This window comes from Rhinoderma darwinii, chromosome 3 (genome assembly GCF_050947455.1).
Source record: "Rhinoderma darwinii isolate aRhiDar2 chromosome 3, aRhiDar2.hap1, whole genome shotgun sequence".
In the NCBI taxonomy this organism is placed as follows: Eukaryota; Metazoa; Chordata; class Amphibia; order Anura; family Rhinodermatidae; genus Rhinoderma; species Rhinoderma darwinii.
The window spans coordinates 75,379,239-75,404,891 of NC_134689.1; the positions used below are offsets into that span (position 1 = coordinate 75,379,239).

Here is a 25,653-nt window from a genome sequence, read left to right on the forward strand (position 1 = left end):
GAAAACCTGGCTTGGTGCAGGAAAACAAAATGTACTTCAAAATTTATAAAATTATTATTCAATTTGTAAGTCCTCTAAATTGCTGAAAATGTATTTTATTTTTTCAAAAGTGCTGCCAAAATAAAGAGATAGAAATATATATTTAATTTAAAAAATTGTACAGTATGTGTGTACATATGTGACATATTGCAGTTAAAAATAGGGGAAAATTGTAATTTTTACAAAATTTCTTCCATTTTTTTATTTTTTAATTAATTTCCACAAATCGTATCAGTCTACTTTTACCACTAAAATAAAGTACAACATGTGACGAAAAAACAATGTCAGAATTTCTTGGATATTCAAAACTTTCACAGAGTTATTCTCTGATAAAGTCACACATACCAGATTTGACAAACAGGCCCGGTCATTGAGGGGTTAATACAGAGAACACAAGCAAATTGACCATCCATCACAATACTGTATGCTGAGACAATGCATCCCATTCTATCCAGGGGTGGAACTATAGGAGTCTCATAGATATGCTATCTCCAATATGTATGGAAAAATTTATTTCTTTTTCGGGGAGGGGGTGGGGCTAAATATATGTCTCGGGCTTGTGCCCCTGAGCATTTTTCACATCAAAAATTGCAACTTAATTGACTTGCTACAGATTAAAAAAATATGCAAGTCAGGTCAATTTGTGCACAGAAATTTTCTGCAGCGTGTGGTTGAGATTTTTCTTTACATCTCATCCATTTTGCTACTACTGTAGTACGCTGTGAATTTTTCACAAGCAAATTAGGACTGAAAAAAATCAGCAATTACGCTATGTGCGAACATAGCTTTATGGGTTTGTGGTCAAAATGGTGCGGTTTTACGAAAATCGTGGTAAAAACACATTTTTACATGGTTTTCTAAGTCCTATCATTCGTTCCGTGAAGACTTAGCAATTTGGCTAGGGCTAACACGGCGACTTTGGCCTTGCGACCTAATAGACACAGTGACAAAATTGCGGCAACCGCACAGGGAAAGACTATAGCAGCAGCACTGCAAACGTGACTACATCAAACCAGAAGGCGGGACCTTATTTTATTGCGCATGCGCTGACTGGGCAGCGTAACTAATACGCAGCCCGCCTGTTATCACCGCTCCAGCCAGAGGCGTCTGCTCTGTAGAGGTGAGAAGCGGCATTGTTTGTGCTACACGGAACCGACCAGCTTTGGGTTACCTAGTGAGGTAACGTATGCAGTATGTTGTGTCCGACCGCTTTGTTGTGTGGCGGGTTGCCCTAGTTATTCCCTTGTATGACGTCCTGGCTTCGTAGGTTTCATATATGCCAATCTGTGACGTATAGTCGTTCATTTATGGTTTGTTATATTAATGGTTTGTTATATTAGGGCCGTGCACGTTGTTTTGGTATTGAATTATAGTTCCCTCTCCCTATTCTGTTCACGTTTTGTTGCAGATTTGGTCTTTTGAAGTGCTCCGCCGCCATTTTGTCTTTGTGACGAAATAGCTAGTCACGTGTTACTACATTCCGCCTTGCCCCATTCCGTGTCTGTAGAAGAAAATGTCCGAAGCCGGCGAAGGCTACGTGGTAAAGATCCGCGGACTGCCTTGGTCCTGTTCGGCCGAGGAGATTGAAAACTTTTTCTCTGGTGAGTGTAATGTCGGCAATCTCATGTTGAGCGGGTTCTTCAGTGCGCGCGTGTGTTCTTGACTGACTTTTTTTTTTTTTTTTTCCCGTTCAGACTCGAAAATGTTAAATGGCACCTGCGGAGTTCACTTCATTTACACCAGAGAAGGGAGACCAAGCGGAGAAGCTTTTGTCGAGTTAGAAAGCGAAGAAGATCTTAATCTCGGCTTGAAGAAAGACCGGGAAACCATGGGACATAGATATGTAGAAGGTAAGCTCAGAATTGTTCTTTGCAGTGTGCGTTTCTCAGGTTGTGGTAACGTATCATGTAGATGGCTAGCTGGCAGTGTGCCTATCCTGGAAGAAGGCATGGCCTGGTATTGGGTAGGACATACTCATACATGCAGAGTCTTACCGAAAATTTCAAATGCTTTCTTTGTTTTCTAAGTTTTGGTTAATTCTAAACTAATTCACGAGTCCCTGGTAATAGGGTAGTTGAAAAAATAGGCTGTGTTCACATCACCATTGCCCTTTACGTTCACTGGTTCAGTCGGAGGCCCTTAACCACTTCCCGACATTTGACGTAACCATACGCCAAAGTCGGGTAGGGGAAGTATCGCTCCATACGATGCGGGTGTCGTCTGTTTTGTTACAGCCGACACTTCAGAATAACGAGCGGCATCGTGCTCGAGTGTGATCCCGCTCGTTTAACTCGTTAAATGCTGCGGTCAATAGCGACCGTAGCATTTAAATCGTTAAAGATGGGGGTGACATGTCAGAAGTTTTGATCGGTGGGGGGCTGAGCACTGAGAACCCCACCTATCGATAGAACGAAGCTCTAGGGTGAGTGCTGAGCCGCTTTGTTTCTGATCTGCTTTTCTCGGAAAGCAGTAATCGTGTACGGGCTCAAAAGAAAAAGTATGGGCCCGTTCACCGCTACATCAGCTTCACGAAAAAAAGTAGATAAGAAATTAAGCGTCTCAGCGCTTACACTAGTTCTACTGCCGCTTCATTTTAGAGGGGGGGGGGTCGTCTCAATGCATCTTAGAGGTTGGTGGCAGATCGGCAGCCCTGCAATGGCTACAGGAGACCTAACTAGGGCCTCCTGCTCTGCCGTTACGGAAGTCGTTACTGACATTCACTGACATTACGGCTATCTGTCAGTGAACAACTGACAGATCTAATACCTTGCACTACATAGGTAAAAAACAGACCTTCAAGTCCCCTAGTGGGACAAAAAAGGGTAAAAATAATTGTAAAAACATAAGTTTCAAGTAATAAAATAAAACAATCTCCCTTTTTCCCTTATCCAGTCCTTTTATTATTGAAAAAAAATAAATCATACATATTTGGTATCGCCACGACCGTAATGGCTTGAACTATAAAAATTGTATTTATTTGATATGGTGAATGGCATAAAAAAAAACTGCAAAAAACAATGCCAGAATTTCCGTTTTTTTGCTCACCTTGCCCTACAAAGATTAGAATAAAAAGTGATCAAAAAGTCACATGTACCCCAAAATGGTACAAATGATAACTACAGCTCGTCCCACAAAAAAACAGCCCTCATACCAATACAGCTATGAAAAAATAAAATTAGTTAAGGCTTCAATAAGTCAGGAAATAAAAATATGCATTAGTGCAGGCCGAGGGAAAAATTTCTTTCAAGAGGCGGCTTGTCAAGGCCCTAAAATTAAGGAACCAGGAATGGTAGAGCCCAAACATATCTGCTGGAAGCGAGGGTGCCCGTGTTGTATCAGGACAACACTTTTGCAGAAAAATTGTTCAAAGTGCAGTGTGTACCAAAAGTAGGATTAGAAAGGACAGTCTATCAGTGCGACACTGGCCTGTGCGTTATACCACCTGACTCTGCACTAATTTACTCTGCCCAGCTTACATATGCCCGCACATTATACACTAAAATACCAGTAAAATGCCACATAATTACTACCAAGCAAAATCCACACTCCAAAATCCAAATGGCGCTCCCTCCCTTCTGAACCCTACAGCGTGCCCAAACCGCTGTTTACTTCCACATATGTGGCATCACCAAACCAGGGACAACCCTTTTAACAAGTTTTGGGGTGTGTGTCTAGTGGCACAAACTGGGCATGGCACTACATATTTGCTGCTGAAATGGCATAACTGGGGAAAAAAATTTAAGTTTTTGCTTTGCACCATCCACAGTGGAACCATTTATGGAAAAGACCTGTGGGGTGAAAATGCTCACTACACCCCTTGAAATGCCTTGAGGGGTGTAGTTTTCAAAATGGGGTCACTTCTCAGGGATTTCTTTTTATTATTTCACATCTGAGCCTCTGCAATTGTGAATCAATACTTTGTAAATCGCCAAATTAGGCTTCAATTTCGCATGGTACTCGTTCAGTCCTGAGCCTGGCCGAATTTCCAGGCAAAAGATTATGGCCACATGTAGGGTGTTTCTAAAACCGGGAAACGCTGCATGATCACCAGAGAGCTGTCTTGTTATGGTGGCACAAACTTTATACCTATGGAAAATCGCTATTTTAGCTCTAACATCGAGTGTCCACTAACTTCTGTAAAACTCATGTGGGGTTAACATGCTCACTACACCTCGATGAATATCTTGAGCAGTGTAATTTTCAAAATGGGATCACTCATTCTGGGTTTCCAGTGTTTAGGCCCTACAGGGGCTTTGCAACGGCGATGTGGTACAAAAAAACAATCCAGAAAAATTTGCGCTCTAAAAGTCAAATGGCGCACCTTCCCTTCTAAGCGCTGCCGTGTGCCCAAACAGCAGTTTGATAAACATATGAAGTATTTTCATACTCTGGAGAAGTTGCTCTACAAATGTTGGGGGGCTTTTTCTTTATTCCTTAAAAATACAATTTTATTTTCACGTCCATATTCTAATAAAATCTATGAAACACCTGTGTGGTCAAAATGCTAATTACACCCCGAGATGAATTATTTGTGGGGTATAGTTTCCATAATGGGGACCTTTTTGGGGTCTTTCCTTTTGTTTTAGCGTCACAAGACCTCTTCAAACCTGACATGGTGCCTAAAATATAATCTAATAAAAAGAATGCCCCAAAATCCTCTAGGTGCTTCTATTGCTACTGAGGCCGGTGCTTCAGTCCATTATCACACTAGGGCAAAGTGTCGGCTATTTCTAAAAACTTCAGAATCTGGGCAATAAATATTGAGTCGCGTTTCTCTGGGAAAACCTGTGGTACAGAAGAAAAAAAAAATGTAAAAATTAGTTTCTGAAAAAAAAAAATGATTTTTGTAAATTTCAACGATTTCTTGTGAAACGCTTAAAGGGTTAAACTTTCTAAATGCTGTTTTGAGTACTTTGAGCGGTGCGGTCTTTAAGATGGGGTATTTTATGGAGGTTTGTATTGTATGGGCCTCTCAAAGCCACATCAGAACTGAAGTTGTCCCGGAAAAAATAGCTTTTTGAAATTTCTGCTAAAGTTCTAAGCTTTGTAATGTCCTAGAAAAATTAAAGGATGTTCTAAAGTAGACCTATGGGAAATGTTAATTAGCAACTATATTGTGTGATAAAACTATTTGTCTTACAAGCAGATACGTTTAAATTGATAAAAACGCAAATCTTTGCAATTTTTCGCTACATTTTGGTGTTTTTCACATACTGAATGTATCGACCAAATTTTACCAGTAACGTGTCAAAACAATCCAAGAATCGCTTGGATAGGTAAAAGGAAGTTTCTCCCACAAAGTAGAACATGCCAGATTTGAAAAATGAGGCTCTGCCAGGAAGGTCAATAGCGGCCACAGCGGGAAGGGGTTAAATGTATACTAAATGTGCTATACAGGGTTGGACTCGCCCACCAGATTACCAAAGGATCCTACTGTGGGCCCAGGCTCTGACCCCAAAAATGGGCCTCAAAGGTCTATTGGAAGTCAACCCCATTTGGAGCTCACTTGGTAGCCAAGCACTTGCCACTAGTATTTCTTATGGGTGATTCCCAAATAATCTATTAGACCTTATTGACACCGTCCAATGTGTACAATGATAACAGGTGGAGGTGCACATTCTGTAGAGATGGTGGATGGGCCCTCAGAATAATTTTCTCTGTTGGGCCCAAGGGACCCTAGTCTGCGTATATCAACACAGTCAATCTGGGATATATCTATGTATCATGTTCATCTGACAATCCTCTCCCCTCCGGAGTTGTCACACAAAGGGAAGAAGAATCCTATGCCAATGTACTATTGAACAACCTTCCTGAATCAAAGATACAAACAGAATATACTTTGGAAATGACCATTAATCCTAAATACAGAGTCTTCCATAACTAGGTAAACTTATTGTTGTTTTGGCTATTTTCTATCATGTACTCTGCATAATGTAGATATTAACCCCTTCCCGCTGTGGCCACTCTTGACCTTCCTGACAGCCTCATTTTTCAAATCTGACGTTTCACTTTGTGGTAATAACTTCGTAATGCTTTTACCTATCCAAGCAATACTGAGATTGTTTTCTTGTGACACATTGGACTTTGTTACTGGCAAAATTTGCTCGATACATTCAGTATTTAATTGTGAAAAACACCAGAATTTTGGGAAAGTTTGCATGTTTAGCAATTTTTAATTTATCTCCTTGTAAGACAGGCAGTTACACCACACAAAATTGTTGCTAATTAACATCCCCCCCCCCCCATATGTCTACTTTAGGCTCTGTTCACATCTGCGTTGGGGGTCCCGTTCTGATGTTCCGTCTGAGGTTTCCGTCAGAATGGGACCCTGAGCAGACAAACTAACTGAAGGAAACCAGAGGTTTCCGTTTCCATCACCATTGATTTCAATGGTGACTGAGCCGTTGCCCGTGATCTCCGTTTTGTCTCTTTTGGGCACTGGATCTGTCGTTTTGCCGGAAGCAATAACGTAGTCCGGTGTCGGTTTGTCTGCTCAGGGTCCCGTTCTGATGGAAACCTCAGATGGAACATTCAGAACGGGACCCAAACGCAGATGTGAACTGAGCCTTAGATTGGCATCGAGGTTTTGAACGTTTTTTGTTTTTCTAGGATGTTACAAGGCTTAGAGCTTTAGCAGCAATTTCTCACATTTTCAAGAAAAATGTAAAGGGCTTTTTTTTTTCAGGGACCAGTTCAGTAGACAAGTGGCTTTTAGGGCCTTATATATTACAAACCCCCAATAATTCACTCCATTTTAAAAACTTCACCTCTCACAGTATTCAAAACAGCATTTAGAAATTTTCTTAACCCTTTAGACGTTTCACATGAATTAGAGGCTCTGTCACCACATTATAAGTGGCCTATCTTGTAGATAATGTGATCGGCGCTGTAATGTAGATTACAGCAGTATTTTTTTATTTAGAACGACTCATTTTTGACAGTTATGACCTATTTTAGCTTTATGCTAATTACTTTCTTAATGGACAAATTGGCGTGTTATACTTTTTGACCAAGCGGGCGTTGTGTGGAGAAGTGTATGACGCTGACCAATCGGTGTCATACACTTCTCCCCATTCATTTGCACAGCACATAGCGATATAGCTATGTGCAGCCACAAACACACTATAACGTTACTACAGTGTCATGACAATGAATATACATTACCTCCAGCCAGGACGTGATGTCTATTCAGAATCCTGACACTTCGCTAACGTTTCTGTGAGATTTACAGCAAGGCAAGCGTAATCTCTTTATAAATGACCGCTTGCAGTGTAATCTCGCAAGCACGTTAACCCCACAGGTGTTTTGCAGAAGTTAGTGTGCACTCGATGTTGCAGAGTGAAAATGTTTTTTGTTTTTTTTCATAGATATGCCAGTATGTGGTGCCCAGCTTGTGCCACCATAACATAACAGCTCCCTAATTATGTGGTTTCCCGGTTTTAGAAACAACCCACGTTTGGCCCTAATCTTTTGCCTGGACATTCGATCAGGCTCAGGAGTGAAAGTGTACCATGTGAAGTTGAGGCCTAATTTGGCGACTTACAAAGTATTGGTTCACAATTGAAGAGGCTCTGATGTGAAATAATAAAAAAAAAACTGAAAAGTGACCCCATTTTGGAAACTCCACCCTCAAGGCGTTTATTAATGGGTGAAGTGAGCATTTTCACCCCACAGGTCTTTTCCATAAATGATTGCGCTGCGGATGGTGCAAAGTAAAAATTAAATTTTTCCCCTAAATATGCCATTTCAGTGGCAAATATGTTGTGCCACTTGAGAGAGACCCCAAAAATTAAGTGTTCTCCCGGATAAGGCGATTCCATATATGGAAGTAAACTGCTGTTTGAGCGCACTGTAGGGTTCAGAAGGGAGGGAGCACCATTTGGCTTTTGGAGCACGGATTTTGCTTGAAGTTTTACTGGTATTTCAGTTTATAATGTGGTGGCATATGTAAGCTGGGCAGAGTACATCAGGGGCATAGTCAGGTGGTACAACAATGAGGTAAAAAAAAGAATAAAATACTCCATAGTGTTATGCTGTGAAACAATCCTTTCTGCACAGGCCTGTGTCGCACTAATAAATGGTCTTGACTTATCCCCCTTTTTGTCCACACTCCGCACCTTTGCAGTTTGGGGAATTTTACTGGGAAAGTGTTGTCCTGGTATAATATGGGCACCGTCGCTTCCAGCAGATATGTTTGGGCACTAACCTTCCTGGTTCCCTAATTTTAGGGCCTTGATAAATCCGCATCTTAAAGCAGTAGAAATGTTCCCCTCGGGCCTGCGCAACTGCATATGTTTTATTTCCTGACTTTTAACTAATTTTATTTTTTCATAGCCTTAGTGGTATGAGGGCTGTTTTTTTGAGGGACACGCTGTAGTTATTATTGGTACCATTTTGGGGTACATGAGACTTTTTGATCACTTTTTTTCATCCTATTTTTTTGAGAGTCAATGTGACCATAAAACAGCAATTCTGGCTTAGTTATTTAGTTTTCTTTATACAGCGTTCACCATGCGTTATAAATTACATGTTGACTTTACTCTGCGGGTCAGTACGTTTCCGGTGATACCAAACTTCTAGCACTTTTTTGTGTTACAACTTTTTGCACGATAAAATTACTTTAGTAGAAAATTAACTGTTTCTGTCGCCATGTTGTTGGAACCATAACTTTTTAAATTTTTTTGCCGACAGATGTATGAGGGCTTGTTTTTTGCGAGACTAGTTATTATTTTTATAGGTATCATTTTTGGATACATATGAGCTTTTGAACACGTGTGTGTGTGTGTTTTTTTTTTTTTTTTTTTTTTTTTTTTTTTTAATAATCCAATTTTTGGAGGGCAAAGTGACCAATAAACACATTCTGGCATTACTTTTATTTTTTTATTTTTTTTTACACTTGTAATAAATAACAAAACCATTTTATAGTTCAGGCCGTTACGGCTTGCGGCGGTATTGGCTTATTTTTATTTCAATAATGAAGGACTTGATAAGGGAAAAAGGCGATCGTGTTTTTATATAATTTTTTGTTTTACACTTTTCTTTAGTCCCACTAGGGGACTTGAAGGTCCAACTGTCAGTTTATTTATTTATTTTTTTCTAATAGTGCAATGGTGCAATCAGGTGTTTTTAACGGGCATGAAAAACAGATGGCAAACGACCACTAACCTCTTCCCGACGTTTGTCGTATGGATACGTCATGGAAAGCTAGTGCTTCCCACATGTTGCTGTATCCATATGACAAATGGTGGACACCGGCTCAGAAGCTGAGTCGGTGCCACTGTCCTCGGGTGTGGGCTGCATGTTATAGCGGACACCCTGGGGTAATAGCGAGGACGGAAGTTTGCTACGATCCCCTGCATTTAAGGCGTTTGCAGTTCATCGGCACCCCAGCAATGAAATTGCCGGGATTCCGGTGGCTACAAAGGCTTCCGTTCCTGCCGGCTCAAGAGCTGAGCCGGCGGCGTCAGTGTGGTGGATGTCCACTGTATTTTACAGCTGACATTCACCAGTAACGTCAGGGTCTGGAGCTAGCTTCGATTCCTGCGATTAACTCCTTATATGCAGAGATCGAAAGCTGATTAGGCCCTGCCCGGACTTGAAGCCTAATCTGCTTGCTGTCAGTGAATGATTGACCGATCTAATACATTGCACTACATAGGTAGTGCAATGTATTAGAATAAAAATCTGACAGCTAGACCTTCAAGTCCCCTAGTGGGACTAAAGGAAAGTTAACAAAAGTGTGTTTAAAAAAACAAACAAATAAAAGTTGTTAAAAATAAGTTTCAAGTAATAAAATATCCCTTTTTTTCTCAAGTTTTGTTGAAAAAAAAATAACCATACATATTTGGTAATGCCGTGTCCGTAGTTGCATGTATCCAAAAATGGAACCTAATAACTAGCTTGTCCCGCAAAAATACAGCCCTCATGCAGCTCCGTCAACGGAAAAAATGAAGTTATGGTTCTCAGAACATGGAGACAGAAAAAAGACATTCTTTTTACAAAAGTAATTTTATTGTGCAAAAAGTTGTAAAACATAAGCGTGCTATAAATTATGTATCGTCGAAATCGTACTGACCCGCAGAATAAAGTTAACATGTAATTTGACGCGTGGTGAACGCTGTATAAAAAAAAAACTGTCAATTGCTGTTTTGGTCACCTTGCCTCCCAAAAAATAGGATAAAAAGTGATCAAAAGGTCGCATGTACCTCAAAATGGTATCAATAATAACAAAAGAGTGTCGTTCCTTATCCTATTTATCGTTGTGACACTGGCCTGTGTAGAAAGGATTGCTTCACATCGTAACAAATATTTATGGATTATTTTTTTTTATTTTTTTAACCCTAATATACCACCTGACTATGCCCCTGATGTACTCTGCCCAGCTTACATGTACTCCCACATTCTAAACTAAAATGCCAGTGTAACTCCAAACAAAACTACCACCAAGCAAAATCCATGCTCCAAAAGGCGCTACCTTCCTACTGAACCCTACAGCATGCCCAAACAGCTGCTTACTTCCATATATATGTCATCGCCTACCCGGGAGAACCCTTTTAACCGCTTTTGAGGTGTCTCCAATGACACAAGCTGGGCATGGCATACATATTTGCCACTAAAATGGCATATCTAGGGAAAGATTTTAATTTTTACTTTGCACTATCCACAGCGCAATCATTTATGGGAAAGACCTGCGGGGTGAAAATGCTCATTACACCCCTTAATAAATGCGTTGAGGGGTGTCGTTTCCAAAATAGTCACTTCTCGGGTTTCTTTCATTACTTCACATCAGCCCTGAAATTGTGAACCAATACTTTGTAAATCTCCAAATTAGGCCTCAACGCATGGTACTCTTTCACTCCTGAGCCTGGTTGAATGTCCAGGCAAAAGATTAGGGCCACATGTAGGATGTTTCGTAAACCGGGAAACACCGCATAATAATTAGAGAGCTGTCTTGTTATGGTGGCATGAGCTGGGCACTACATATTGGCATATATGGAGAAAAAAAAATCCCATTTCCACTCTGCAACATCGAGTGCACACTAATTTCTGCAAAACGCCTGCAGGGTTAACATGCTCACTACACCCCTAGGTGAATACCTTGAGGGGAGTAGTTTCCAAAATAGGCGTCACTTCTGGGTGGTTTCCAAGGTTTTGGTCCCACAGGGGCTTTGCAAATGCGACATGGCGACTAGAAACCAATCCAGCAAAATCTGCACTCCAAAAGCCAAATGGCGCTCCTTACCCTCTGAGCCCTGCCGTGAGTCCAAACAGCAGTTTATAAACACACATGGGGTATTGCCGTACTCGGGAGAAGTTGCTTTACAATGTTGGGATTCTTTTTTTCCTTTATTTGTTGAGAAAATGTGAAATTTTGAGCTAAAGCTATATCTTATTGAAGAGTATTTTTTTTTTTCACCTCCCAACTCTAATAAAATCTCTGAAACACCTGTGGGATCAAAATGCTCAGTACACCCCTAGATGAATTCCTCATGGAGTGTAGTTTCCTAAATGGAGTCACTTTTTGGGCGTTTTGATCCCTCAGGGGCTTTGCACATGCGACATGGCCTCCGCAAACCATTCCTGCTAAATTTGAGCTCCTGAAACCATATGGCGCTCCTTCCTTTCTAAGCCCAGCCGTGTGTTCAAACAGCCGTTTATGACCACATGTGGGGTATTGTTTTACTCGGTAGAAATTGCTTTACAAATCTGGTTGTGCTTTTTCTCCTTTTTAGTCTTTGTGGAATTGAGAAAAAATTAGCTAAACCTACATTTTCTTTAAAAGAATGTAGATTTCCTTTTTCACATCCTACTTCCAGTAATTTCTGCAAAAAAAACTGGAGTCAAAATGCTCACTATACCACTAGATTTCCTTCAGGTGTGTAGTTTCCCGAATGGGGTCACTTTTGGGGGTGTTGTCACTGTTTTTGTACCGCAAGAGCTCCTCAAACCTAGCATGGTGCCTAAAATATATCCTAATAAAAAGGAGGCTCCAAAATCCACTTGGTGCTTCTGTCCATAAACTCACTAGGACCACATGTGGAATATTTCTGATTGGCAGAATATGGAATATTGAGTTACGTTTCTCTGGTAAATCTTAAAAAAATTGATTAAAAATTAATTTCTGCAAATAAAAGGAAATGTGTACATTTCACCTCTGCTTTAATTCCTTTGAAACGTCTGAAGGGTTAAACTTTCTAAATACTGTTTTGAATACTTTGAGGGGTGAAATTTTTAAAGTGGGGTGACTTATTGGGGGTTTCTAATATGTAAGGCCCACAACTGAACTTGCCCCTGTAAAAATACCCTAACGTCCTTGAAAAATAAAAGGATGTTCAAGAAACTATGCCAATCTAAAGTAGACCTATGGGGGATGTTTATCAGCAACAATTTTGTGTGGCATAGCTGCCTGTCTTACAAGCAGATACATTTAAATTTAGAAAAATGCTAATTTTCGCAATTTTTTTCCTCCTACATTTTGCCGTTAAAGTCCAATGTGTCACGAGAAAACAATCTCAGAATCGCTTGGATAGGTGAAAGCAAGTTATTACCACATAAAGTGAAACATGTCTTATTTGAAAAATGAGGCTGTCCGGAAGGTCAAGTGGCCAAAGCGGGAAGGGGTTAAAAATGGACGGACGGACTGACTGGAAATGGATGAAAATTTAGAGGCCCACTGATGCAAAATGGCCATGAAAAACTGACTGAGTTTTTAATGGCTATCTTTTTTACACGGTCGTGTGAATGTTGCCTAAATGCATTGATCGTGTTTGACCGCTGTATTTAAGGGGTTAATGGCGAGGATCCAAGCTAACGTAAAGAGGCTCTGTCACCAGATTATCAAATCACTATCTCCTATTGCATGTGATCGGTGCTGCAATGTAGATAACAGTAACGTTTTTTTTTGTTTGTTTTTTAAAACGATCATTTTTGGCCAAGTTATGAGCAATTTTATATTTATGCAAATGAGCCTTTCTAATGGAGAACTGGGAGTGTTTTCTCTTTCCAACTGGTCGTGTATTGTGTTTGTAACATCTGGGCGTGTTTACTTGTTTTACTAGCTGGGCGTTGTGAATAGAAGTGTATGATGCTGACAAACACTTCTATTCACAACGCCCAGCTAGTAAAACAAGTAAACACACCCAGATGTTACAAACACAATACACGCCCAGTTGGAAATAAGAGAAAACACACTCCCAGTTGTCCATTAGAAAGGCTCATTTGCATAAAAATAAAATTGCTCTCAACTTGGCCAAAAATGATCGTTTTAAAAAAAAAAAAAAAACGTTGCATTTTTTTGTTGGCTTCTCTGCTTCTGTAATCGTGGCCTGATAGCAGGCACGGATGTCTGCAGGCAGCCGCCTTCATTTTTGGCCCGTGCTCCCATTCCAAGAAAGGGAGCATGGACTGTAAAAAGCAAGATAGGACATGTCCTAACTTTTGAGGTACACTTCAACGGTCTGGACAACTTCCCGTAAATGGGAAGGCGTCCATGGACAATAGAAGTGAATGTGTCAGTAATTGTGGCGCTGTTTACGGTTGTATGCATGGGGCTTAAAACAAAGAAACCGATTTATATGTAGTCTCCTCAGATTCAGAATCTGATCATTACCAGCATTAAATTTCAGAAGATGCTAGAGAAGACTACTTTCACTACTCCATCTGACAATGATGGGAAATATTATTTTTCCTCCTAGCACACAGACTCTTAAGAGCCATAAGGAATATGATGAATACCAAAGAAATCAGGGAACGGAGATCTGTGCAGGGTGAAATGTTTGCTATTCTTGGAACAAAAAAGTGGTTTTCCCAAGTCATGAAAACGTTCAGTCCCTCGTTAAAAATGACTACCAAGAAATGGAAAAAACCTTATTTAACCTAGGTGAAATTAGGAAACTTTCAGTTTAGCACTGAGTATGTTCAAGATTGGGAAGTCCCGAAGTTCGATGCGCAGGTAGCTAAAGTCCCAAAGAGGACAAGTACCGTTTGAAGATTCATCGCAACTAAAAGACCCAATGGATAGGAAGGCTGAAAGTTTGCTCAACCCTCATGGTGAAACACCATCCGCTTTACTGAAGACAATCCTTTCCACAACTCTGGTCGCTAGATCCATGTGTATATGGCTAGACCAACTAGAAGACCATCCAAACGACCGGACGCCACGAGGTCAGATATTGGTCTCTATTCCTACTGAAGATGGCAACGGCCTTCATGGCGGATGCCCCAGCTAAGTCTGTTTGGGTGGCAATGAAATCAGGAGCTCATCAATTCTGCTAGACTAGCTTTGTGACTAAAGCTGTGGTTAGGAGCTAATTTTGATTTGGAGATATTATGTCGCATTTACTTAAAAGCTGGTCCATATACATAATTACATTCAGAGAAGCTACTACAAAACCTCATAAAAGAAGAATTCTCTTCCCGAGGGCAGACTATTTTAAATAGAAGGAATTAGTTCGTCCCCCTAGAAACCAAGAGAATTTTTTGGCTAAATGAAAGATGGGTAGGATGGTGCTACCTTTAAAGGACAGGTGTCGCGGCAAAATTTTTTTTTTTTATGTTTTTGGTTTTAGTATGTCAATACATTTTTTTTATTTGTTTTTTTTACTTTTTTCTTAACTTTTACTTCTCTATGGGGGCTGCCGTTTTTTTTTCATCTCTGTATGGGTCGATTAACGACCCATACAGAGATGGAATATGGCACATACATCCCCATAGTGAATGCGAACGGGAGCAGTTCCATTCACTATAGCGTACGCCGTATGTGTGGGAACGGCGCTTGCGCCGCTCCCACACAGTCCAAAAGGAAGGGCTTCGGCTGAGCGACATCCGGCGCCATTTTCAGGTGGACCGGAATCCGCGGCCGGACAGTAAGATGACTACTTCCGGTCGCGGCTTCTGTCCATATGTTCAGAAAGGACTAGGAGCGGAGGCAGGAGCAGGTAAGTTATGTTTGTGTATGTTCGTGTTATACTGTGTGATTACACTGTATCTAATCCTCCTACACTGTGCATTCGCTCAAAAAATGGCAGCACACAGTGTAAGAGGTTTGAACATTCAACACCCTCCTTTCTGCTGGCACTAGCCAGGATAAAAGAGGGGGCATTGTGTGAGCACACTAGAGCGTGTGTGTCTACACCAAATTTGCAGCATAAAGCAATGAGGTTCCTCTACCACATTGCAATGCTGCAATTTTGGGATTTGCTCCCTCTAGTGACCAGCACATGGAAATGTTGTTATAAATTAGAATCTAATTTATAATATTTCCTGACTTGTGAAAAAATTAACAATGTGTAATCATTTATTGACAGTTTAACTAAAAAAATAAATAGAAAAAAAATAAATATATATATATATATATATATATATATATATATCGTCACATTCCCTTTAAAGAGGCTCTGTCACCAGATTATCAAATCCCTATCTCCTATTGCATGTGATCGGCACTGCAATGTAGAGAACAGTAACATTTCTTTTTTTTTTTTTGAAAAACGATCATTTTTGGCCAAGTTATGAGCAATTTTATATTTATGCAAATGAGCCTTTCTAATGGACAACTGGGCGTGTTTTCTCTTATTTCCAACTGGGTGTTTATTGTGTTTGTAACATCTGGGTGTGTTTACTTGTTTTACTAGCTGGGCGTTGTGAATAGAAGTGTTTGTCAGCATCATATGTCAGCATCATACACTTCGATTCACAACGCCCAACTAGTAAAACAAGTACACACCCAGATGTTACAAACACAATACATGACCAGTTGGAAAGAAGAGAAAACACTCCCAGTTGTCCATTAGAAAGGCTCATTTGCATAAATATAAAATTGCTCATAACTTAGCCAAAAATGATCGTTTTAAAAAAATAAATAAATGTTACTGTTCTCTACATTGCAGCGCCGATCGCATGCAATAGGAGATAGGGATTTGATAATCTGGTGACAGCCTCTTTAAAGGAGATTGAGCCAAGAACGTCTTTAATCCCGGAATAGGTTCTCAGGATAAGCAATGACTCCAATACAGCAGGAGGCAGAATCTCAGAATTTCTCCTGGATTAGCGCAAAGTAACTTCCAATCCTTGGGTGTTAAACACAATCCAGATGGGATACAAAATATAATTTTCTTTCTTACCCTCCTACAAATTTTGATTACTAGACAATCCTTGCCAGGTCTTCAGAAAAAACTAGGGGAAGGAGTCTTAAAACTTATTCACCTGAAAGTAATTACTCCAGTTCCCAAAAAAGTAAGGGACATTATTCAAGTCTCTTACTTGCCAGGAAGCCAAAAACAACATATCGCACCATCATAAACCTAAAGTTACTGAACAAGTTCATAAGATACAGACAGTTCAAGATGGAATCTATTAGCTTTCATTGCAAAAAATGCAGTCATGGCCGAAATCTACCTAAAGGACGCGTATTATCCTATTCCCATCAATACAGATTTCCAGAAGTTCCTCATATTTGCAATCTTTATAAATCAAGAACTTCTACATTTCCAGTTCAGAGCACTCTCATTTTGGAACTTCATTCGCCCTGCAAATTTTAACAAGCTCATGGAGTAAGTAGAATTCCTACATCAAGATCGTACCATATGTGGACAACTTTCTGATCATAGCAGATTCTACTGGTTTTATTTTTTAGATCATCTCAATATAACATGTCAACTACTACAAAGTCTAGGATGGATCACGAACTGTGAAGAATCCTAACTTCTACACACTGCAAAGTATTACTAGGAATCCTTCTGGACTCTTGGAAACAAATGTCCTTCCTACCATCACACAAATATATAGAGATGCATTTACTTTCAAAGAAAAAAAACCCACTCCTGTACAATAAGATAGACTCTCTATTAGGATCCATGACTGCATTCATTCCAGCCATTCCATGGAGCCAAGCTCACTCAAGTGAACTGCAGAGACTAGTTCTTTGGGAGGCCATGTTCTACACTATACTTTCCAGGGAAGATGGCCGCAAAATATAAACACCCGCTCAACGAACCTCAGAGTTAGGCCCCATGCCCACTTAATTTTTTTCTGACGGCTAGCACACTGACCCATTCATTTCAATGGGGCCATGCACACTTCAGTTTTTTTGACGGTCCCGTTGCTCCGTTCCGATCCAAAGTAGAGCATGTCCTACTTTGGTCCGGGATTCCGTGACAGTGAGGCCCATGCAAGTCAATGGGGCCGTCTAAAAAAAACTGAAGGCACATGGAAGGCATCCGTGTGCCGTCCGTGTGTGACGGAGCCGTTGCCTAGCAACGGGCGGGCTGAAAAACATAACAGAAATGTTACACTAATCGGCAGCCACTTGTCTCTATCAATCACTGATAGAGAAAAGAGGCTGCTGATTAAAAATAAAATAAAAATCCGTTCATGCGTACCCGGTCGTTGTCTTGGTGACGAGTCCCTCTTCTTCCTCCAGTCCGGCCTTCGTTTCTGACGCGGCAGGCCGTGATCGGCTGCAGAGGCCGCTGCGGCCTGTGATTGGCTGCAGAGGCGGTCACGTGGGATGAAGCATCATCCCTGGAGGCCGGCCTTCTGACGTCATCCTGACGTGCGTGACCGCCACTACAGCCTGTGATTGGCTGCAGCGGTGACATGGATGAAACGTTATCGCTGGAGGCCGGACAGGAGGAAAGTAAGTATGAATTTTTTTATTACATTAAAATTTTATTTTCCGTGCGCAGAGCATGGTACTGTCCAGGGTGCTGAAAGAGTTACCGCCGATCAGTGCAGCCCATTAACTCTTTCAGCACCCTGGACAGTACCATGCTCGGCGCACGGAAACACGGCGTGTACACGGCCGCTAAAACGGGCACACGGATCCGTCACAAACGGCCGTGAAAACTGGAGGAAGTGTGCACGAGGCCTTAAAAGCAGTGTGGGATACCTCAAAACAAGCAGGACATTTAGTGCAGGAAAAGCCTGACTGTAGTAACTTATCTGAAACATCCGGTGAACACATGACCTGCTTCCCTACAACTTCTATCCACACAGATCTTTCAATGGGCAGAAAGTCAACTCCTGTCTGTCGACTACCCATCTGAAAGATTCAGTAAACAGCCAGGCAAATTTTCTGAGCAGAAGGGAGTTAAGCCCGGGAGAGGTGTCCAGACAAAAGGGTTGGGCTCTGTTCCTTTGTTGGGGAATACCAGACATAGACCACTTTGCGATTCGTCAGAACAAGAAAACAAAACTTCTTTTCACAAAATTCTTGTGACCATCCCCTCGCAGTAGATGCAATATCACAAATCCTGAATTTCAGACTAGCTTACGCTTTTCCTCCAATCCCTCCTCCATTTTGGGGTACATGGGACTTATTGATTAACTTATTTTTTTTGGGGGAGTGGAGGGAAAAAGCGCTTTAAAGAGGCTCTGTCACCAGATTTTGCAACCCCCATCTCCTATTGCAGCAGATCGGCGCTGCAATGGAGATAAGAGTAACGTTTTTTTTTAAACGAGCATTTTTGGCCAAGTTATGGCTATTTTTATATTTATGTAAATGAGGCTTTCTAAAGTCCAAGTGGGCGTGTTTACAGTAAAAGTACAACTGGGCGTGTATGGTGTATGTACATGTGGGCGTGTTTACTACTTTTACTAGCTGGGCGTTCTGACGAGAAGTATCATCCACTTCTGGCAGTGCACAGACAGTGTGTTCTCGAGAGATCACGCTGTGTCGTCACTCACTTCCTGCCCCAGGTCCTGCATCGTGTCGGCACCAGAGGCTACAGTTGATTCTGCAGCAGCATCAACGTTTGCAGGTAAGTCGATGTAGCTACTTACCTGCAAACGCCGATGCTGCTGCAGAATCAACTGTAGCCTCTGGTGCCGATGTGTCCTCGCTCGTCCAACACGATGCAGGACCTGGGGCAGGAAGTGAGTGACGTCACAGCGTGATCTCTCGAACACGCTGTGTCTGCACTGGCAGAAGCTGGGTGTTAACGAAGAGAAGTGGATGATGCTGATTCGTCAGCATCATACACTCCCATTCCCAACGCCCAGCTAGTAAAATGAAAAACGCCCCGATGTACGCACATAATGCACACCCAGTTGGACTTTAGCAAGCCTCATTTGCATAAATACAAAAATGGTCATAACTTGGCCAAAAATGCTCTTTTTTAAAAAATAAAAACGTTACTCTTATCTACATTGCAGCGCCGATCTGCTGCAATAGCAGATAGGGGTTGCAAAATCTGGTGACAGAGCCTCTTTAATAAAAAAAAATAAAAAATTGTACGGCATTCACCATATGGTTGTATTAATGTGTTAACCCGTTAGTGACTGCTAATGGGCCTTTTCACGGCGGCCGCTAACTGACTTTATTCTGATGCATATGCCTTTTTACGGCACCATCAGGATAAAGTAAATAGAGCAGGGAGCGTCAAATCTCCCTGCTCTCAGCTGCTAGAGGCAGCTGAGGGCTGGGAGCGTCCCTGCTCTGCCGTGTGAGATCGATATTAGTATCGCTCTCACCCGTTTAACCCCTCCGATGCGGTGCACAATAGCGAGCACCGCATCTGAGTGGTTTTGAAGAGAGGGAGGGAGCTCCCTCTCATCCCACTGACATCCGGCGATAAGATCGCCGAGTGTTTGTGTCTCTAATGGCAGCCGGGAGCCTAATAAAGGCCCCCAGGTCTGCCTGCTACATCATGCCGGAGGCATGACCTAGCAGATGCCTCTCCGTTTTAAACGGACAGGCAGTAATACACTGCAATACAAAAGTATTGCAATGTATTATAATAGCGATCGCAGAATCGCATATTATAGTCCCCTAATGGGACTAGTAAAAAAGTTAAAAAAAAGTTTAATAAAGTTAATTAAAAAACAAAAGTGAATAAAAAATGAAACCCAGCTTTTCCCCTTACACAATGCTTTACTATTAAAAAAACAAAATAAAGTAAAAAAGTTACACATATTTGGTATCGCCGCGTCCGTAACGACCCCGACTATAAATCTATTACATTATTTAACCTGCACGGTGAACGCCGTAAAAAATGTAATAAAAAAACTATGGCAAAATTGCTGTTTTCTGTGAATCCTGACTTAAAAAAAATGTGATAAAAAGTGATCAAAAAGTCGCATCTACTCCAAAATGGTACCAATAAAAACTACAAGTCTTCCCGCAAAAAAAAAGCCCTCACACAACCGCATCGGCGAAAAAATAAAAATGTTACGGCTCTTCAAATATGGAGACCCAAAAACAAATTTTGAAAAAGCGTTTTTACTGTGTAAAAGTAGTAAAACATACAAAAACTATACAAATTTGATATTGTTGCAATCGTAACAACCCGCTGAATAAAGTTATTGTGTTATTTATATCAGACGGTAAACGGCGTAGATTTAAGACGCGGAAAAGAGTGGCAAAATTTCAGGTTTATTTCTATCCGCCCCCCCCCTCCCCCCCAAGAAAAAGTTAATAAAAGTTAATCAATAAATGTCCCCCAAAATGGTACTATTAAAAAATACAACTTGTCCCGCAAAAAACAAGACCTTATACAGCTATGTCGACGCAAAAATAGAAAGGTTATAGCTCTTGGAATGCGACGATGGAAAAACGTAAAAAATGGCTTGGTCATTAAGGTTTAAAATAGGCTGGTCACTAAGGGGTTTTCCAAGATAAAATGAATGTTAATGCTTGTAATTTATTAATGTAAGTACATTTGTAATATACTTACATTTTCCAAATTGGCCCCGTTTTCTGATGCTGCCGTGGGGTACTTGGCGGGTGACGTCACTCTCTGGCCGCTGTGTTGATCTTCAATTCTTTTCCAGGTATACGACACGTCACTTGTGACGTGCAGTGTATGGGCTGTACTGTTATACAGCCCGTAACTCGCATGCGCGGTCCCTGCGAGTTACGGTCGGTACAACAGAACAGCCTATGCACGTCACAAGTGACATGTCGTATACACAGATAAGAATTTAAGATCAACACAGCGGCCAGAGAGTGACGTCACCCGCCAAGTACCCCACGGCAGCTTCTGGAAACGGGGGCCAATTTGGAAAATGTAAGTAAACAACAAATGTATTTACATAAATTACAAGCATTAACAGTCATTTTATCTGCGGAAACCCCTTTAACTTTATTTTCAGTGTCGTTATGATTGCGGCGTTACCATGTGTACTTTTTTATTTTTTTATTTTACCATGCGAACTTCTGATATAATGCTTTCGAATATTTTGAATACCAAAGCATTGCCTGTCGGTGTAAGGGTATGTGCACACACACTAATTACGTCCGTAATTGACGGACGTATTTCGGCTGCAAGTCCCGGACCGAACACAGTGCAGGGAGCCGGGCTCCTATCATCATAGTTATATACGATGCTAGGAGTCCCTGCCTCTCTGCAGGACAACTGTCCCGTACTGTAATCATGTTTTCAGTACGGGACAGTAGTTCCACGGAGAGGCAGGGACTCCTAGCATCGTACATAACTATGATGATAGGAGCCCGGCTCCCTGCACTGTGTTCAGTCCGGTACTTGCAGCCGCAATACGTCCGTCAATTACGGACGTAATTAGTGTGTGTGCACATACCCTTAAACTGACAGGCAATCTATTAGACCATGCCTCTTGCACTGCCTAATAGACATATAGCCAGAGCAGACCTTGAGGGCTTTGTTAGGCCACCGGCTGCCATGGCAACCTGCCGGTAATTGAATTTGCGGGCCGCCGCCAGGTGAGGGAGCCCCCGTCCCCGTCAAAAGATTTAAATGCTGTGGACGCTATTGACCGTGACATTTAGGGGATTAAATGGCTGAGATTTGGATGTTTCTTCAAACTCCTCCTTTGCAGTGGGAACCCGGCTGTCTGTCACAGCCGGGGTCCCGCGGAGATCGTGCTGTCACAGTTTCTGTGCCCAAGCAATCAGCACATGTATACACGTCGAAATGCGGGAAGGTGACCCTTCCCATGAGATGCATGTATGTGGGAAGAAGTTAAGAATCTTGGTGGATAGAGTAATCTTCAAATTATAATAAGAAAACTTATCCCATTAAATAACCCAGAAAATGCAAAACCAAATTATGCACGGTGCCGTCCAAAGTAAATAGAAAAACTAAACCAAGTCAATGGACATAACCAGCACAGTTTAGGTAGAACAATTGGTATCAAAATTTTACAAATTATTTATTCAAATATGACACAGGTCATTAGCTGAATAAATACCTGTATTTTGGAGTGATCTGTACTTCCACATATATGGCATCGCCATACCCAGGAGAACCCTTTCAACGATTTTTGGGTGTTTCCAGTGGCACAAGCTGGGCACGACAGATTTGCCACAAACTGAATATCTGGGGAAAAATTCAGTTTTGTTTTTTTTTTTTTTTTTACTTTGCACCGTCCGCATCCCATTCATTTATGGAACTGACCTGTGGCGTGAATATGCTCACTACACCTCTTAATGCCTTAAGAGGTGTAGTTTCCAAAATGGGGGGTCACTTCTCAGGGGTTTCTTTTATTTCACAAAAGAGCCTTGTAATTGTTAACCAATACTCTGTAAATCGCCAAATTAGGCTTCAATTTCACTTGGTGCTCTTTCACTTCTGAGCCTGGTCGAATGTCCAGGCAAAATATTAGCGCCACATGTAGGGTGTTTCTAAAACCGGGAAACAACACATAATTAGAGAGCTGTCTTGTTATGGTGGCACATTGGCATATCTATGGAAAATTGCCATTTTCACTCCAACATCGAGTGCACACTAATTTCTGGAAAACACCTGTGGGATTAACATGCTCACTACACCACTAGGTGAATACCTTGAGGGGTGTAGTTTCCAAAATGAGGTAACTTCTGGGGGGTTTCTACTGTCTTGGTCCCACAGGGGCTTTGCAAATGCGGCATAGCGCCCAGAAACCGATCCAGCAAAATCTGCACTCCATAAGCTAAATGCGCTCCCTCCCTTCTGAACCCTACAGTGTGCCCAAACCGCAGTTTGTAACGGCATATGTGGTATTTCCGTACTTGGGAGAAATTGCTTTACAAATGTTTTTTCTTTTTCTTCCTTATCTGTTGAGAAAATGAAAAAATTTTGCACTAAACCTACCTCTACGTCTTATTGGAAAAAAAGTTTACAATTTTTTTTTATTTTTTTTTACTGCCCAATTCTAATAAAACCTGTGAAACTCCTGAGGGGTCAAAATGCTCACTACACCACTAGATCAATTCCTTGTAGTGTATACCTTCCAAAATATGTTTTATTTTTTTGGCATCACAAGACCTCTTCAAACCTGACATGGTGCCTAAAATATATTCTAATAAAAAGTAGGCCCCAAAATCCACTAGGTTCTTCTTTGCTTCTGAAGCCTGTGTTTCAGTCCATTAGCACACAAGGGCCACATGTGGGAAGTTTTTAACCCCTTCCCGACATCGTAAGTATACGTCATGGAAAGCCAGTGCTTCCCGCAAAATGTTGTAAACTTAGGACTAACGGGAAAACAGTTACAGAAAAAAATTAGAAAGTTTTAAAGTAAAGATGGCTGCTGTTCATAACAGCAGGCCATCTGTACACGATGCACAGGGGGGTGTCTCCTCCCCCCCGCATCGGCGATCGCCGCCATTTTCCGGTCAATTCAGACCTGCCAATTGCGGCCGTTTGTGGCTTTAGCCAATTACTGTGCCACAGGGCACAGTGATATGGTTGTGATTGGTGCTGTCTAGGACAGCACCAATCACTTCCATGTAAAAAAATGGCGGTGATGCACCGACCGACCAATTGCAGCCCTCCACCAGCCCTGCCCATCTCATTCCGGTTAAGAACTGTGGGCAGAGCTGGTGACTGTCTGTGAAGCCATCTTACTGAATCTGAGGCCTTCTGTGCTGCGATCATGCTGTGACGTCTTCATCCAACTGCTTCCTGCAGAAGAGTGAACCGTCATCTGTGCTGCTGCTGATTTTTTTTTTTTTTTAAATGTTTTATTTTATTTTTTATTTATTTTTTAGCAGCATCACTTGTTTTTTTCCTAAATTTCTTATCCCTGTACCCTTCTCCCCCTATTTATCCCCCCTTTTACGTCCTGTGGCCGCTGAGTGCAGATCATTGACCGCCATCACTGATCGCTCTGTGCGCTCAATTTTTGGCACAGGACTTTTTTTTTTTTTTCTGTTTTCTGCACAGTCTCCAAGTATGCGCCCTGCGGCCACTGAGTGCCGATCAGTGACCGCCATCACTGATCAGCATCTGTGGTTATTTTTACGCAGCTTTTTTTTTTTTTTGTAGTACACACCATTTTAGTGTGTGCATCCTGTGACCGCTGAGCACTGATCAGTGACCGTCGTCACTGATCAGCATTTGTGCTAAGTTTTTAGCGCAGGTTTATTTTTATTTTTTTACTGCACCATCTTTTGTGTGCGCCCTGCGGCTACTGAGTGCTGAGTCTATAATCCGCCTCAGTGGTAATAGGTTGATGCAGGTTTTTTTTGGGCCTTTCTTTTTTTCTTTTCTTTTTATAGAGTTGTAAAAAAGAGTAAGATTAGGGCATTAGAGTAGCGGACGTTTACTGACGTTTGTTTTGTAAAAAAAATATATAGCAGAAGTTTTAGCTATATATTTTTTCTACACTTACTTTTTTTAACTGAAGTTCGTTCACTAAATTTTTGATAGCGTAGAGACCGTTTAGAGTAAATTTACAGTGTTCTAGTTAGCGTTATTTGTTAGTGTCAGGTAGTCCGGAATTTTTTTATTTATTTTTTTCAATAAATTTCATTTACACGTGTAAAAGCACAACACACAACCACCTCTATAAAAATAAATTATTACACGTGTTGAAGCACTACATACCCCCCTAATAAAAATGTCCCAATCATCCCAAAGGGTCTACTCCGCCGAGGAGGCATACGCCATCCTGGCCTCTGACAATGAATCGGCCAGTGAGGGAGAAGAGGAAATTGCCCCATTCCTCTTGAGCTTCTCCTCATCATCCACAAAGGTGCCCCAGGACATCCGCTCAGGCAACCCCCCCCCCCCCCCCCCCCCAAATTAGTGATTATATGTGGAACCCACCCCCTGATAATTATGAGCCTCACATTCCGGATTTCACAGGGAGCTCAGGAATTTGGTTAGAGACTGCAGGCCTCACAGAAATGGACTTTTTCAAGGTCTTTTTCTCTGAGGATTTTGTTAATGGTGGCCCTGACAAATTTATACGCCCAGCAATTTTTAGCCCAAAACCCCACTTCATCATTTGCTAGGTGGACCCCCATAGAGGCAGCCAAGATGATGATATTTTGGGGCCTTGTCCTACATATGGGCCTAGTAAAAAAGCCAGAGATTAGGCAATACTGGAGTACGGACGTTTTATACAGCACCCCATTTAATCGCATGGCAATCACCTGGGCACGTTTTGAAATGATTCTGACGTTTTTGCATTATAGTGATAATGCACAGTGCCCACCCCGTGATGACCCCACATACGACCGCCTATTCAAAATCAGGCCAGTCATTGATCATTTCTGCACCAAATTTCAAGAAGTGTACACCCCCGAAAAGAACATAGCAATAGACGAGTCCCTTGTACATTTTGAGGGGAGACTAAAATACTGCCAATACCTGCCAAGCAAGAGGACGAGGTACGGAATTAAAATGTACAAGCTGTGCGAGAGCAGCTCAGGGTACA

At 41.5% G+C, this 25,653-nt stretch overlaps 1 protein-coding gene across 3 annotated transcripts in view; it reads left to right on the plus strand.

Annotated features, from left to right (window-relative positions):
• Positions 1–1,086: 1,086 nt before the first annotated feature.
• LOC142748957 (heterogeneous nuclear ribonucleoprotein H2-like) overlaps positions 1,087–25,653 on the plus strand; it is a 114,766-nt gene continuing 90,199 nt past the window's right edge. Inside the window, exons 1-3 of one of the 3 annotated variants that reach the window (XM_075856407.1) lie at positions 1,087–1,159; positions 1,448–1,640; positions 1,734–1,889. In XM_075856407.1, the coding sequence (XP_075712522.1) occupies positions 1,553–1,640; positions 1,734–1,889 (244 nt within the window). In that variant the 5' untranslated portion in view covers positions 1,087–1,159; positions 1,448–1,552. Of the gene's footprint in view, positions 1,219–1,447; positions 1,641–1,733; positions 1,890–25,653 lie in introns of all 3 variants that reach the window. The other 2 variants (XM_075856408.1, XM_075856406.1) reach the window with 2 other exon arrangements.